Raw genomic sequence first — 15903 nt, 5'->3', positions numbered from 1 at the left:
CCCATCACTTGTTTCTCACTCTGGTTGAGAAGAAAGAGGCCCAGGTAAGAATGGCGAGTTTCTACAGGCCCAGGAATCTAGGAGTCTGAGGTCTCACTTATTGCCTCTGGTTCCCCCCACAACACCCACCCTCTGGGCTCTTCTTGGCAACAAGCAAAATCTCATCCAACTTCCCCAAGCTGATACACTCCTCCCAAGTCAGGAGTCCTGTGGACTTGTCCTTAACTTATCTATGTCAAGCCATATTTGCTTGCCTGGGTCTGCTTCCACTTCTATACAAAGCAGGGTTCAGCTTTAGGTATATAAGCCTTGCATGAGACAATGGATTAACATGGACTGCAGACAGGACTGAGGGGCAGGCACCTGTATCCATCAGGACCAGAAATCCCAGGGACCCTCTGCCTCCTCTAAGACTACAGTGCAGGGAAGCATACCCTTAAGGCTTAGAGCCAAGCCTGGTCACTGCTAGAGGGTGAAAGGGAGGGAGATGGGAAGGACTGCTATCTGCGAGCCAAGCAGAGGGGCCAGATGGCCACATCCTAGGCCTGCCCCCACCTGCTCCAGAGAATGGTAGAGGGCCTGGCTCCACCTGGCCACACCCAGACAGGCAGGTAGGAACTACCCTGTTTGGTCCCTGAGATTTGACTAAGAACAGAAGACAGGGGAAGATGCTCCATTGCTCTAGTAAGCAGGATTCAATGTTGGCAAGGTGGGAAAATGAAGATTTTTATGCCCCTGAAATACATGAAAATTTGGAGAGCAATTTGGCAATACCTAGTAAAGCCGATGACTTAGAGAAAAAGAAGTTGCAGAATGCCCTTCAGTTTATGTAAACCTGAAACTCATAAAATGATACTGCATGCTCTCAGATGTAAGGACTTGCTTTTTTTTTTTTCCCTCAGATGGAGTCCTGCTCAGCTGCCCAGGCTGGAGTGCAGTGGCATGATCTCGGCTCACTACAACCACCATCTCCCGGGTTCAAGCGATTCTCCTGTCTCAGTCTCCCAGGTAGCTGGGATTACAGGCACCCACCATCATGCTCGACTAATTTTTGTATTTTAGTAGAGACAGGGTTTCACCATGTTGGCCAGGCTGGTCTTGAACTCCTGGCCTCAGGTGATCCACCTACCTTGGCCTCCCAAAGTGCTAGGATTACAGGAGTGAGCCACCTCGCCCGGCCAGGATTTGTTTCTAACATCACATTTATATGAAAGTATAAAAACCTGAATGAAAAGGAAACGAGCCCCTGCAGGCATTATATTCTTTCATGTTAAAATGGAAATACCTCACCAAACTAATTTGCAACCATGAGAAACAGTGGGGAGATGGTAATGAAAAACAAAGGGAATTTCATTTTTGTCATTTATTAAACTGGAAGCAAATACGACCAAACAGTCATACTAGTAACTCATCTAAATTTTTAAAATCTCTTAATAAAACAACCAAATCCCACGCAAATCAGTTCACAAGGGAGGCCCCATCTTCACAGTGCGGGGTGACTAAGTGTGTAACTACGGGCCAACCCCCACCTCTCAACCGGAAGGGAGGGCACTCAAAAGAGGAATTTAGAGAAAAGGCGAGGAGGGCGGGCCTCGGGGAAGGGTCAGGGCGAGAGCCCCACCTGGCCCCCCACCCTTCCAGCGGAAAAGCCTGTGGCGTGGCGCTGCTGTCTCCCATTAACAGTTACGGGGCCGAGGCTTCCCGCTGATTGGTGGAAATTCCGATCTTCTGATCCCTGATTTGCATACAGACTGGGGCCTGCACCACCCCCGCACTAGTAGCAATCGGTGCGGTCGCCGCAGCCAAGGCTGCGCCAGGAGCGTTCTGGGCTCGGCGCCGCCCAGTCCTCCTGGTCATTTCGAACGCTGCTGGGGCAGCTTTTGTGAATGCCTCCCTTCTAGATCCTTAAAAGAGGAGTGGCCCGACACGGCTAGAAACTGGTCCTTTCCTTCCCACCTGTGGTAAGGACAGGTTCTGCTGTGTCAAGCACTCAACTCAGGCTGGTTTGAAGCTAAAGGATTCAGACAACTTGCAAGTATCAAGACTGAAATAAAAAGAAACATAATAAGGAGCCCAACCAAGACTTGTAGTTATTTCCTCAGAAAGCCCCCATGCCCCGTTTGTGACAAAACCCATTCCTGAGGACTGATTCTAGAAGAAAAGCAAGTAAGATCCAGAACTTTCCCCACCAGCATCATTTTCCAAAATGTAGGCAGAAGTTTACCTAACATAATTTATTCAGGAAAAAAATACATTTTAAGAACTTATTCTAAAAAACTGAAAGAGCCCAGTAGCTGAGCAGAAAATAGCTTACTACAAGGAGTACCAGATCAGGGCAGAGACTTCCCAACTGGGTAAAGCATGCTTTGAGGGAAGACTCCACCAGCCCTGCCAGGAAAAGGGCAGCAGGCACAGTGCCCCTATAGGGCCCACATGGCTGGTGACAGCAACAGGACACCTCTTCCAAAGCTGTCCACCAGCCCCACTAGGGGCTCCTACTCATGGCCAAAAAGGCTACTTCCCCAAGAGCCCACAACTGTCAACACAGTGCCACCTCCTCCCAAAGCAAACACACACACATACAATGTAAGAACCTATTATCAGAACAGCAGTGAGGCAGACCCTGGCCTTGGTCTCTGAAAGTCCTGTGTCACTGGCTGTAAGGACGCTTGGCCACAGGTTCCTCTTCCTTCTCTCGCTTCAGCCATTGCTCTAGGAGTCCTGCAGTGCCTCTCTTGGTGGGGAGTGAACTCTTCTGCAGGAACTGACTGGACCACTGGGGAACATCTGACTCTTCCTTTTGAGGTGTTTTTGAGTCTTCTTTTTTGGGTGACTTTGTGGCCAGCCACTGCAACATCCTCTGGCTACTGCCACTTGCCTTGAGCTCCTAGGAGAAAGAGGAAAAAGCTCAAACCATTCAGCTCAAGCTTTTGGGAAAAGGCCAAGTCCCAGGGAAGAAAAAGGGGAAGAGGCATTAGGTACTTACCCAGGCTTGGAAAATGTTACTAAGGGCCAGTTGGGGCCCACCAGTAAAGAGTGGAAAGAGAGGAGTATGCTCTAAGGGGCAGGAAAGCAGCTCTTAGAGAAGGTTTCACAGAGGATTGTGTGGGACCAGCCAGAGAAGAGAACTAAAAGGCATTCCAAATGTGCAGAGAATGAAGCATTCTCAGGGAAAAGAATGTAATTCAGCATGACCCAGGGGGAGTGTTGGAAAATGAGACTGGAGAGATATAGAAGAATTTCTAACAGCCACTGTGATATGGCTACATTGTTTCCTCTTTGTGCAGACAATCTGTACAACCTCTGCTTGACTGTCACTACTCCCTATTGGCTTGCTTTACATCACACCCCAACCCTGAACTGAAAGGTTCTGAATTGGCACAATGCCATCTCTCCAGAATGTGACATCTTTTGGAGTAAACACCATGACAGGGTTAGGTGCAGTGGTGCATGCCTGTAATCCCAGCACTTTCGGAGGCTGAGGTGGGAATATCAAGCCCATGAGTTTGAGAACAGCCTAGGAAACATAGGAAGACCCCATCTCTATAAAAAATTTAAAAAATGAGTCAGGCATGGTGGTGTACGCTTGTAGGCTGAGCTACCTGGGAGGCTGAGGTGGGAGGATCGTTTGAGCCCAGGAGTTCGAGGCTACGGTGAACTATGATCATGCCACTGCAGTCTAGCCTGGGCAACAGAGCATGACCCTGTCTCTAAAAAGGAAAAAGAAAAAAAACAGATCATGGCAGAAATGGGCAGTGTCTAGTCCAAAATGAATACAGGTTGAGCATCCTAACCCTGAAAATCCAAGATCCAAAATGCTTCAAAATCCTAAACTTTTTGAGTGCTTACATGACTTTGAAAGGAAATGCTTGTTGGTACATTTCAGATTTGGGATATTCAGCTAGGAAGTATATAATGCAAATATTCCAAAATTTGAAAAAATTCAAAATCTAAAACACTTCTGTTCCCAAGCATTTTGGATAGGGATATTCAACCTGTATATAGAATTAGTTTTAGAGTTATCTAATTTTTAAAAAGTGCCACAGTTGCAGGAGTTTATCAGAATCATGACAAAAGAAAAAAAGATGACACTGACTGTGGGTATGGAAAAAACTTTAAGAAAAATAGAGAGGGGACAGCTAGCTGTTCTAACAATCATCCTTAACACGGCATTCTAAAATGTCTATTCTTGGAACATTCCAAGTATGTCCTACTTTAAGTCCCTCCATGCCACCTAAAAACAATCGCTACTCCTAAACCCTTACCCACAAATGTCAGTGGGGACCAGCTTTTTGCTCTGGAACTTCTCTCCCCACTGCAGGCCTACTGCTTGTTTGCCTTCCCTCCCTAAAATACACCCTCTGGATCCTTGCTGATTCTAAGAAGTTAAGGTTCACGGTAGGAATGCTCTCAAATCCTCCTGAAGGAGACTAAGGACTGGAGCTCCTCCAACTTGTAGTTCAGAAAGCAAAGATACAGAAAAGAGACACCAAAAATCACAGCTGGTTGGGGATGGAGACACAATATGGTCAAGGGCTCCTTTGTCTTTCTCACAATCACTGTCTAGATTAGAAGTCCTCAAACTTGGTTTATCAGACTCATTTCATCAAAGAAGCTTTTTTTTTTTTTTCCCTTTTTGTGGAGAACGGGGTCTCACTATATTGCCCAGGCAGGTCTGGAACTCCTGGGGTAAAGCTACCCTCCTACCTCTGCCTTCTAAGTGCTGGGATTACAGGCATGAGCCACTGCACCCAGCTGAAGCTTTTTTTTTTTTGAAACGGAGTCTCACTCTGTCACCAAGCTGGAGTGCAGTGGCCCGATCTCAGCTCACTGCAACCTCCACTTCCTGGGTTCAAGTGATTCTCCTGCCTCAGCCTCCCAAGTAGCTGCGATTACAGGCATGGGCCACCATGCCCAGTTAATTTTTATATTTTTAGTAGAGACTGGGTTTCACCATGTTGGCCAGAATGGTCTCGATCTCTTGACCTCGTGATCCACCCACCTCAGCTTCCCAAAGTGCTGGGATTACAGGTGTAAGCCACTGTGCCCGGCCTGAAGCTTCTTAATTATACAAAAGCCCAAGCCTAGCTCTAAATGTTGATTCAGGATGTCTGGATAGGGTCTAGCATTTACATTTTGAAACAGTTCTTCTCCTGGGAACTCTGAGTCATAGCCAGGTTTGAGAATCGCTGCTCTACATTACCTTGCCGTGTACAAGGGGCATGAGAGCTTTTGATGGTCCAAATTAAAGGGCTAATCATAAAAGGCCACATCCTAAAAGAAAGGCACACTGACAGAAGACAGAAAGCTCAAAAAGGACTGTACCAGTCACAGGCCCCTACCTTTTTGACCACCAAGTCGACAGGAGCCAGACACTCAGGAGTATTGTTTCGCGAGTTGTTCACCACAGAAGAGACTGCATGGAAGGTGATGTTCTCTGTCGAGTGGATTAATTTCAGAGCTTCCTGAGTTGAGACTTCACCAAAGTCAAGCCATTTAGAAACTGCCTCCTCTCCATCTAATATGGCAGGCATCCTGGTCAGGGAAGTCAAGACAATGGTTGGGAGAGGTAGCGTGAGAATAAGGAGAGAAGGGAGAGAGACTTGAGTCAGCTGATAGCTCAGATATCAGAAGGGGAGCCCGCCCTCCCTCTGCGCTTCACATGCTGATTGCTGCCATGTGTTCCCTGAGCACAGGGTGACAGGGCACCAGATTCAACACCTGGAGAGCCACGTTATAAAGTTTCATGGCAAAGACAGTGATGAGTACTATGACTGGTCTAGGGTACTCCAGTGTCCACTCTAGCAAACTGGTAAACTTTCTATGACACTCCAGCCTAGAATGCAGGGAAAATAGTTCTTGAAAACTTGTCTATCAAAAGTAATCTCAAGCCTCACCACCTCTCAAAGACTTACACTAAGAAAATTGTGAACAAAAGGAAATGATGTGTCAGAAAAGCAGAGAAGGTGTGAAACATGACTCCTGGGTACCCAGAGGACGTAAGGAAAATATACTAGGTTTAGCTTCCAGTTTTATGTCCCAGTCAATGCAAAGTGTGGCACACACTTTATTGGGTGGTACAGTTGATTCAGATACAGACAAATGTTCATTTGTCTCCTAAACATATATATAACATAAAAAATAATGTTAAACACTGTAACATAAAACAATGGTACATTTTTAAATGAATGGTGATTTAGATTAAATGAAATGTAATTTTTAAAGGTTAATTACTACAAGAGAACTATATCACATGAAAGCATATTTTCACAGATATAACCTACGACAAGGCTAAAGCAGGTAATCCTGACAGATGTCACACTGCATTCTTTTCAGGAGAACTCCAAAAAATCACTTCAGGGAGTACTCAGCTCTGGCAAAAATTATAAAGGTCGAATACAAGTATAGTCAGTTTTGCCAATGCTTATGTTTAAAATGCAAATCTGTTCCAGTGCCACTGATATATTAGAGAGTAATTGGAGCACAATGCAAATTTTGTGTTTGCTTATGCAGTTTCATCTGTGAGAAACACAAGGTGAATACAGAAAACTGCACCCAGCTGAACTGAGCCTTGTAGAAATACACAAAGTGCATACATCTCAAACACTGACTGCTACTTTTGCTCACTACATACTACTTCACAAAATTGTGTTTTGCTCTTCTTTTGCCTTTCTGAACTTTTCTATATATATAAAAAGACACACATTTAACATCTCAAACATGTCTAAGTTTCCTGGCTCAAAACATGGTAGGCAGTGCATGTGAATGGAAACATTTTAAATATTGAAGAGAAGCTTGAAATAGTAAAGAATCCTGGAATAAAAATCAGAACGTGATTATTTCCCGAGCAAAGGATATCAAGGAGTCCACATCAGTGATAATGCTACAAAAAAATAAATCAAAATGACCATGGCTGGAACAACTTCAAGAAGTACTCTGGCTGGGCGCGGTGGCTCACGCCTGTAATCCCAGCACTTTGGAAGGCCGAGGCGGGCAGATCACAAGGTCAGGAGATCGAGACCATCCTGGCTAACACGGTGAAACCCCATCTCTACTAAAAATACAAAAAATTAGCCGGGCGTGGCGGCGTGCGCCTATAGTCCCAGCTACTCAGGAGGCTGAGACAGGAGAATGGTGTGAACCTGGGAGGCGGAGCTTGCAGTGACCCGATATCGCACCACTGCACTGCAGCCTGGGCGATGGAGCAAGACGCTGTCTCAAAAGAAAAAAAAAAAAAAAAGAATTACTCCGAAGTCAACACTAACCAGGCCTAAAAGAGTAGAAGCAATGGAGAGATTCTTTAGCATATGGACTGAGTGCCAAAAAAAAAAAAAAAAATTGGAACCTTTCTCACAAAGAGAAAGCATTTGGCTGGGCGCCGTGGCTCACGCCTGTAATCCCAGCACTTTGGAAGGCCGAGGCGGGCGGATCACCTGAGGTCGGGAGTTCGAGACCAGCCTGACCAACATGGAGAAACCCCGTCTCTACTAAAAAAAAAAAAATACAAAATTAGCCGGGCATGGTGGCACATGCCTATAATCCCAGCTACTCGGGAGGTTGAGGGAGGAGAATCACTTGTACCTGGGAGGCGGAGGTTGCAGTGAGCTGAGATTGCACCATTGTGCTCTAGCCTGGGGCACAAGAGCAGAACTCTGTCTCAAGGAAAAAAAAAAAGAGAGAGAAAGCACTTATTTATATATAAACAAGCAACTACATTTGACCTCTGCTCAGTGACTGAAAAAATAAATATAAAAATAAGCACCTAATCAGCCAGGCATGGTGGTGCATGCCTGTAATCCCAGTTACTCAGGAGGCTGAGGCAGGAGAATCATTGCCTGAACTCGGGAGGTGGAGGTCGCATGAGCAGAGATCACGCTATTGCATTCCAGCCTGGGCGACAAGAGTGAGACTCCATCTCAAAAAAAAAAAAAAAGCACCTATAAGGTTTATACAAAAAATATATAAATAAGACCTATATATAAATAAAACCTTAAATACCACAAGTGGCTCCTTTTAGGTGCTAGTGGTGGTTAGTTCACTGGTTTCGAACATGGCGACAATTTTCAAAGCTTTCTGCTATTGGGAGAAGCCACAAGTACAGATGAAAATGCCGCTAAAGAATTTCTAGCAGTGATACAGAAGTTAATTGGAGAAGGCTATACATTGAATCAAATATTCAATTTTGATTAAACAGTATCTATTACAAATGCATGCCTCAAAGGAAATACGTTCAAAGGAGAAAAAATGTGCCCCAGGATTTAAGACTGCAAAAGATAAAAAATTTTACATAACCTTCCTTCCACAACTTCACAGTAACTCATGAGATGCATTTCTTCCAACACCCACTTCCACAAGCAAACTTCAGGTCTTGTCAAGGTAAAGTGCCATATTTATTGTAGTATGTATTTATGTATTTATTTACTTATTTTTTGAGATGGAATCTCATTCTGTCGCCCAGGCTGGGGTCCAGTGGAACGAGCTCAGCTCACTGCAAGCTCCACCTCCCAGGTTCATGCCATTCTCTCACCTCAGTCTCCCAAGTAGCTGGGGCTACAGGCACCCGCCACCACGCCCAGCTAATTTAGTTTTTGTATTTTTAGTAGAGACGGGGTTTTACCGTGTTAGCCAGGATGGTCCCAATCTCCTGACCTCGTGACCCACCCACCTCAGCCTCCCAAAGTGCTGGGATTACAGGCGTGAGCCACTGTGCCCTGCCTGTAATATTTATTTATTTCTTAACCACTTAACATGAATAAAGCAGTGTTACTGTTTTATTAGGTTTCCATTATTTTTAATGTGTCACTGACAACATTTTAAGTGTTGTCTCAACCCCATTTTCTCCTTAAGTTATGTGGTTTTTATTCTATCCTTTTACATAGTACAGTGATTTTTAGGAATGTATGTCATGTTAAAGTCAAACTGATTGTAACTTTGCCTTGTAAAACGACTTGGTTTCCTACTCTCTAAAGCTACCTAAAAGCAGAGGACAAACTCTCCTTTGGATCCTTTTGGATCCAGGGGTAAGAAGTATGACTTGCCTGTGGTGGATGTCACTCAAGCCTTTGCAAGAATCCACTGTGATGATGGTATAGGAATACAGGACGTCTCCTCCCTCTGGGGGCTCCCAGCAGTCAAAGATCCCAGCCATTGTCAGCAGCCTCCAGTTGTCCCAGACTTTCTCCCAGTTCTCAGGACTATCTGCAGCACCAGTGCTACCTGACTGGAAGCAAAATATATGGGCAGATTAGATGCACTCAGCAGACTTCTTCTACATGCAGGTTGGGTACTACTTCAGACTCAAGAGCATGGAAATCATTTTAAAAGTAATTCAGCCCATGTCTTACTAACCCCTCTGTCAACAAAGGAAAGAAGGTTGGTGGCAAATGCCAACTGAAGCTATAGATTCATGGCTCTTTAATACTTTCAGAATTTAACACCTTCACTGGACATTTAGGCCTTCCGTGAACTGACCCACCATTCTAGCTATCACTCACATTGTTAATTTGAACCCAAACCAGCTGTTGGTAAATGAAGCTCTCATGAAATTTCATGCTCCTGTGTCTTGCTGAAGCAATCTTCCTCTGCCCAAAATGTCCTTCCCACCCTTTCTTTTTTTTTTTTTTTTGAGACGGAGTCTTGCTCTGTCACCCAGGCTGGAGTGCAGTGGCCGGATCTCAGCTCACTGCAAGCTCCGCCTCCCGGGTTCATGCCATTCTCCTGGCTCAGCCTCCCGAGTAGCTGGGACTACAGGCACCCGCCACCTTGCCCGGCTAGTTTTTTGTAATTTTTAGTAGAGATGGGGTTTCACCGTGTTAGCCAGGATGGTCTCGATCTCCTGACCTCGTGATCCGCCCGTCTCGGCCTCCCAAAGTGCTGGGATTACAGGCTTGAGCCACCGCGCCCGGCCCCCACCCTTTCTTAATTGAATTGAATTTCATGCCAATTCCTACTTGCCGTTCAAAACTCAATTCAAGGCCTAAAATGTAGAAAGCTGGAAAGAACATCACTTGTATTCTAACAATAAGAAAAAAGCTGGATAATATGCAAAATCATAACTTTTCTTAAACTCATCAGAGAGGTGAGGTCGATCAATTTCCGTGAAATTTAAGAAAAGACAGGGTCCTCCAAGGGGCAATGGGACACAAGTACTGGCTTATTGGCAGCAACAGGAGGAAGACACAAGCCTTCATACAAGCAGGTAAGAATTCAGATAATGTTATTATCACATTTCTACAAGCAGCGTATGGGCTGGTAGGATAGTACAGAATCCCTGGGAGCTGCAAACCTCAGAGGAGTCTGCACCAGCTCACAGGCTCTTCTTCTTGGACGTTGCCAGTGCTCGAAAAACACTGGGGACAGGGCAGGAGCCTGGAGGAAGCCATCCTCACTGTTGCATACTTTAAAGTCAAGCTCCCTTGCCTCACCTAATCACTTTTCCCTAAGGAGCAAAAGTCTTAAGCTGCCAGGGAAAGGGTAATAATCCCTTTCACGTCTAGGATACAGGTAAAGACCCACAGAGGCTGGGGAAGGAGAGAAAGAAAAAGCCCCCTACGCCCTGGGGAAGACTAAGTCACAGAGCCAGGTCTGCCTAAGACAGACTGAACGGAGAGCTGCCTCCACCTCTGTTTAGATGACAAACATTAAGTGACAAGCAGAAGCAGTCTACTTCTGGAAGAGGGAAAAGGGCACAAGAAAGACCCTGTCTAAGGCACAGGATCACAGGAAAATCCAACAACTGAAGAGAGCAGGGCTGCTGAGAAACCCTCTGGAAAGTCAATCCTTACCCTAAACAATGGGTAACACCAGAGCCCTTGAAAGCCTGTGATCAAACAAAGGCACTGTAATGACAACAAAGCTGAAACCCAGTTCAATTCCTGACAAGACTGACTTAACCTCATATATTAATGGCCTAATAGAAGAATTTCCAGACATATTATTAATCTCAGTCTCTGTCCTACATATCATCTCTGGCAACAATAAAAAATTACAAGACACACAAAAAAAGCTAAAGCAATCAACCACCAAGAGATATACAAACTAATAGAACCAGATTCAAGAGGTTACATTTCCCAGATGCTAAAATTATCAGAGAACTTGAAGTAAAATTAATGTCAAAGACTCTTGTGGAAAAGGTGGACAACATACATGAACAGATAAGGAATTTTAGCAGAGAGATAGAAACTATAAGAAAGACTCAGTGAACTTAAGGATAGGTCAATAATGGCCAGGCGCAGTGGCTCATGCCTGTAATCCCAGCACTCTGGGAGGTCAGGCATTCAAGACCCGCCTGGCCAACATGATGAAACCCCGATGAAACCCCGTCTCTACTAAAAATACAAAAAAAAAAAAAAAAATTAGCCAGGCATGGTGGTGTGTGCCTGTAATCCCAGCTACTTGGGAGGCTGAGGCAGAATTTATGAACCTGGGAAGCAGGGGTTGCAGTGAGCCAAGATTGCACCACTGTACTCCAGCTTGGGTGACAGAGCGAGACTTCATCTCAAAAAAAAAAAAAAAAAGTCAATGAAAATTAGCCAAACTGAAACAGAGAAAAAAAGAAAGAAAAATGGAGAGAATATCCAAGAACGATGGGACAATTAAATCATCTAACATGTGTCATTAGAATCCCAGAAAGAGAAAATCAGGCAGAAGAAATATTTGAAGAAAAAGCCAATAAATTTCCATAAATTATGAAAGATATCAAACTGCAGATCCAAGCAGCAAAGAGAATAGGCCAAAACACGTACACACAATGTATTCAAACAGCTGCCCTAAGAGAAAATCTTAAAGGCAGGGGTGGAGGGGAAGGCGGTGAGAGAAGCACACATTTATACATTACATACAAAAGAAAAAAGACAGTTATACACTAGACTTCTCAAAAGAAACTATGAGAGCCAGAGACAATGAAGTGTATTTTTTTGCAGGACTGAAAGAAAACGAAACACCACTAACCCAGAATCTTATACACAGTGAAAAATACCTCTCAAAAACAAAGACAGTGGTTGCCAAGGGTTAAAGACAGGGAGGTATGGAAAGTGACTACTAATGGGTATGGTTTTATTTGGGGTTGATAACAGTATTGTGGAATTAGTGATGATGGCTGCAAAACATTTTGTGGGTTTTTTTTTTTTTTTTTGACAGGGTCTCGCTCTGTCACCCAGGGTGGAGTGTAGTGGTGTGATCTCTGCTCACTGCAACTTCGACCTCCTAAGCGCATGTGATATTCCCACCTCAGTCTCCCAAGTAGCTGGGACCACAGGCATGAGCCACCATGCATGGCTAATTTTACAGCTGTGACCCACCATGCCTGGCCAAGGTTTTGAATATACTAAAAACCACTGTACATTTTAAAAGGGTGAATTTTATTATATGTGAATTATATCTCAATAAAAAGCATCATGATGACTTTTTAAAAATAAATAGATACTTTTTCAGACAAAAAAAAAAAAAATCAGAATTCATTACCAGCAGACCCACACCACAAGAAAACTTAAAGTCCTTCAGGCAGAAGGACTGTAATACCAGAGAGAAAACTGGATCTATACAAATAAGTGAAGATCCATGAAAATGGCTAAAATGAAGGTACATGTACAGACTTTTATTTTTTACCACTCTAAAACATAACTGACCATCTACAGCAAAATAATAGCAATGTATTGTAAGTTTATAGCATATGTAAAAATAAAATGCATAACAGTAGCCCAAAAGACAGGAGGAACTGGGAGAATACTGTTGTAAGGTCTTTTCAATGGTAGTGTAGTGTATAAAGACAGAATATTATTAACTTAAAATGTATACTGTAAGCTGTAAGGCAACTACTAAAAACATTTTTAAGAGGTAAAAATAGGCCGGGCGCGGTGGCTCAAGCCTGTAATCCCAGCACTTTGGGAGGCCGAGACGGGCGGATCACAAGGTCAGGAAATCGAGACCAACCTGGCTAACATGGTGAAACCCCATCTCTACTAAAAAATACAAAAAAACTAGCTGGGCGAGGTGGCGGGCGCCTGTAGTCCCAGATACTCGAGAGGCTGAGGCAGGAGAATGGCGTAAACCCGGCAGGCGGAGCTTGCAGTGAGCTGAGATCCGGCCACTGCACTCCAGCCTGGGCGACAGAGCGAGACTCCGTCTCAAAAAAAAAAAAAAAAAAAAGAGGTAAAAATAATAAGCCAATAATGGAGACGAAATGCAATTATAAAAGATTATTCCAAAAACAGAAAGATCAGGAGAAAAGGAACAAAGAGTTGATGGAACAAATAGAAAACTAGCAAAACAATGGATTTTAACCCAATCACATCAATAATTACACATTAAATTAAATGTTCTAAACACAAATTAAAAGAATGATTGTCAGACTGAAACAAAAAGGAAAACCCAACTATCTGTAGTGTAAAAATTAAGTTCACGGCCAGGCACAGTGGCTCATGCCTGTAATCCTAGCACTTGGTGGGTGCTGAGGCAGGTGGATCACCTGAGGTCAGGAGTTAGAGAACAGCCTGGTTAACATGGTGAAACCCTGCCTCTACTAAAAATACACAAATTAGCCGGGCAAGGTGGTGCGCACCTGTAATCCCAGCTATTCGGGAGGCCGAGGCAGAATCACTTGAACCCAGGAGGTGGAGGTTGCAGTGAGCTGACACCACACCATTGCACTCCATCCTGGGCAACAAGAGTGAAACTCTGTCTCAAAAAAAAAAAAAAAAAAAGAATTAATGTATATTAAGCTAATATACATTAAGTTCCTAGACAGAGTAACTGACTTGTAGTAAGTGCTTAATATTTGCTATTATAATTGACAGATGTTTTTATAAATTAATCTTGTCTTGTACCAAATCATTTGTGTGTTACTAGATTGGCTAAACAGGGGATTCTCTTTTTTTTTTTTTTTTTTGAGACGGAGTCTCGCTCTGTCACCCAAGCTGGAGTGCAGTGGCCTCATCTCAGCTCACTGCAAGCTCCACCTCCCGGGTTCATGCCATTCTCCTGCCTCAGCCTCCCTAGTAGCTGGGACTACAGGCGCCCGCCACCTCGCCTGGCTAATTTTTTGTATTTTTTTAGTAGAGACGGGGTTTCGCCATGTTCGCCAGGATGGTCTCGATCTCCTGACCTTGTGATCCGCCCGTCTCGGCCTCCCAAAGTGCTGGGATTACAGGCTTGAGCCACCGCGCCCGGCCGGGATTTTCTTTTTTAATTTACATTTCAATAGGTTTCTGGGGAACAGGTGGTATCTGGTTATATGAATAAATTCTTTAGTGGTGACTTCTGAGATTTTGGTGCACCCATCACTGATAGGGGATTTTCTGAGAGTGAAGCAAACTCTCTTGACTACTGAAACTGTGCCCCAGGAGTTAAAAACAAACAAACAAACAACAACAAAAAAACACCAATGACTAAATTCTTGGGCTTATAGGATAGCACATGAGAAAAGAAACAACTTGCTGAAACAGTGAAACTCCCTCCGCCTGTAAGATAACAAAACTCGCTGAATTGGTTGGAACCAATATAACTGACTAGAGTATATGCAAAACAAGCTTGCTTATATCACAGCTTGAATTTCCACCACGTTTCATACTAACTCCCCCTGAATTTGCACATGAGACCTATATGGAGGCAGGAAGAGATAACTGCACATACGTGAAGACTTTCCAGGCCTCCCTTTTCCTTCCACCAATCACCTACTAATCCTAGAATCCATTCCCTAAACCTTTTTTTAATAAAAGTACTGCCTTAAAGCCAGCAAGGGAGACAGAGAGGAGCTGGACTCCTATCTTCTTGTTAGTCGACTTGCAATAAAAAACTTTTCTGGCCGGGCGTGGTGGCTCAAGCCTGTAATCCCAGCACTTTGGGAGGCCGAGACGGGCGGATCACAAGGTCAGGAGATCGAGACCATCCTGGCGAACATGGTGAAACCCCGTCTCTACTAAAAAGTACAAAAAAACTAGCTGGGCGAGGTGGCGGGCACCTGTAGTCCCAGCTACGCGGGAGGCTGAGGCAGGAGAATGGCATAAACCCGGGAGGCGGAGCTTGCAGTGAGCTGAGATCCAGCCACTGCACTCCAGCCTGGGCAACAGAGTGAGACTCTGTCTCAAAAAAAAAAACAAAAAAAACCCTTTTCTCTGTTACCCAGGCTGGAGTGCAGTGGTGCAATCTCGGCTCACTGCAACCTCCACCTGCTACCCCAGGCTCAAGCTATCATCCCACCTCAGCCTGCCAAGTAGCTGGGACCAGCTACTCAGTGACATGGTATTGGCTTCTAGCACATTGGGTAGCAAGTCCCTTTTTACTCGGTAACACTATTTCCAGTCCTCAAAATGAGATGACAGGTGAACAAACAATTCCCAATTTTAACAAGCAAACTGCTAAGAACTCAGGTGTTTTAGCAGTGTCAGACTAAATAATCTAATTAAAAATAAAACATGAGGTTGGCATGTCTGATTTGTTTGCAATCTCCTGATAATGTTTTAACATGAATAGCTCAAATTGTATCTTACAGTGAAAGAGTTTTTGTTTTGTTTTTGAGATGGCGTCTCACTCTGTCACTCAGGCTGGAGTACAGTGGCACGATCTTGGCTCACTGCAACCTCCACCTCCTGGGCTCAAGTCATCTTCCCACCTCAGCCTCCCAAGTAGCTGAGACCATGCCCAGCTAAGTTTTTGTATTTTTGGTAGAGATGGGTTTTAGCCATGTTGCCCAGATTGATCTTGAACTCCTGAGATCAAGCAATCCACCTGCTTTGGCCTCCTAAAATGCTGGGATTACAGGCATGAGCCACCTGCGTGGCCTGAACCACTGCGCCCAGCCACAGTGAAAGTTTTATGAGGGAAACATAGAGTTATGATATGACCTAGCAATTCCACTCCTAGGCATCTATCCAAGAGAGATGAAAACATGTATCCACGCAAAAACTT

General features: G+C 44.3%; 1 protein-coding gene across 2 annotated transcripts in view; it reads right to left on the bottom strand.

Moving 5' to 3' along the window:
* Window positions 1-1348: 1348 nt before the first annotated feature.
* The window catches only part of HMCES (5-hydroxymethylcytosine binding, ES cell specific), a 28854-nt gene continuing 14299 nt past the window's right edge, over window positions 1349-15903 (bottom strand). Inside the window, exons 5-7 of one of the 2 annotated variants that reach the window (XM_025376347.1) lie at window positions 9039-9220; window positions 5343-5535; window positions 1349-2887 (exon numbers count right to left, since the gene is read on the bottom strand). In XM_025376347.1, the coding sequence (XP_025232132.1) occupies window positions 2651-2887; window positions 5343-5535; window positions 9039-9220 (612 nt within the window). In that variant the 3' untranslated portion in view covers window positions 1349-2650. The remainder of the gene's footprint in view (window positions 2888-5342; window positions 5536-9038; window positions 9221-15903) is intronic. The other variant, XM_025376349.1, reaches the window with a different exon arrangement.

This window comes from Theropithecus gelada, chromosome 2 (assembly GCF_003255815.1).
Source record: "Theropithecus gelada isolate Dixy chromosome 2, Tgel_1.0, whole genome shotgun sequence".
NCBI classification, from domain to species: Eukaryota; Metazoa; Chordata; class Mammalia; order Primates; family Cercopithecidae; genus Theropithecus; species Theropithecus gelada.
This window is presented reverse-complemented; position numbering and strand designations above follow the sequence as displayed.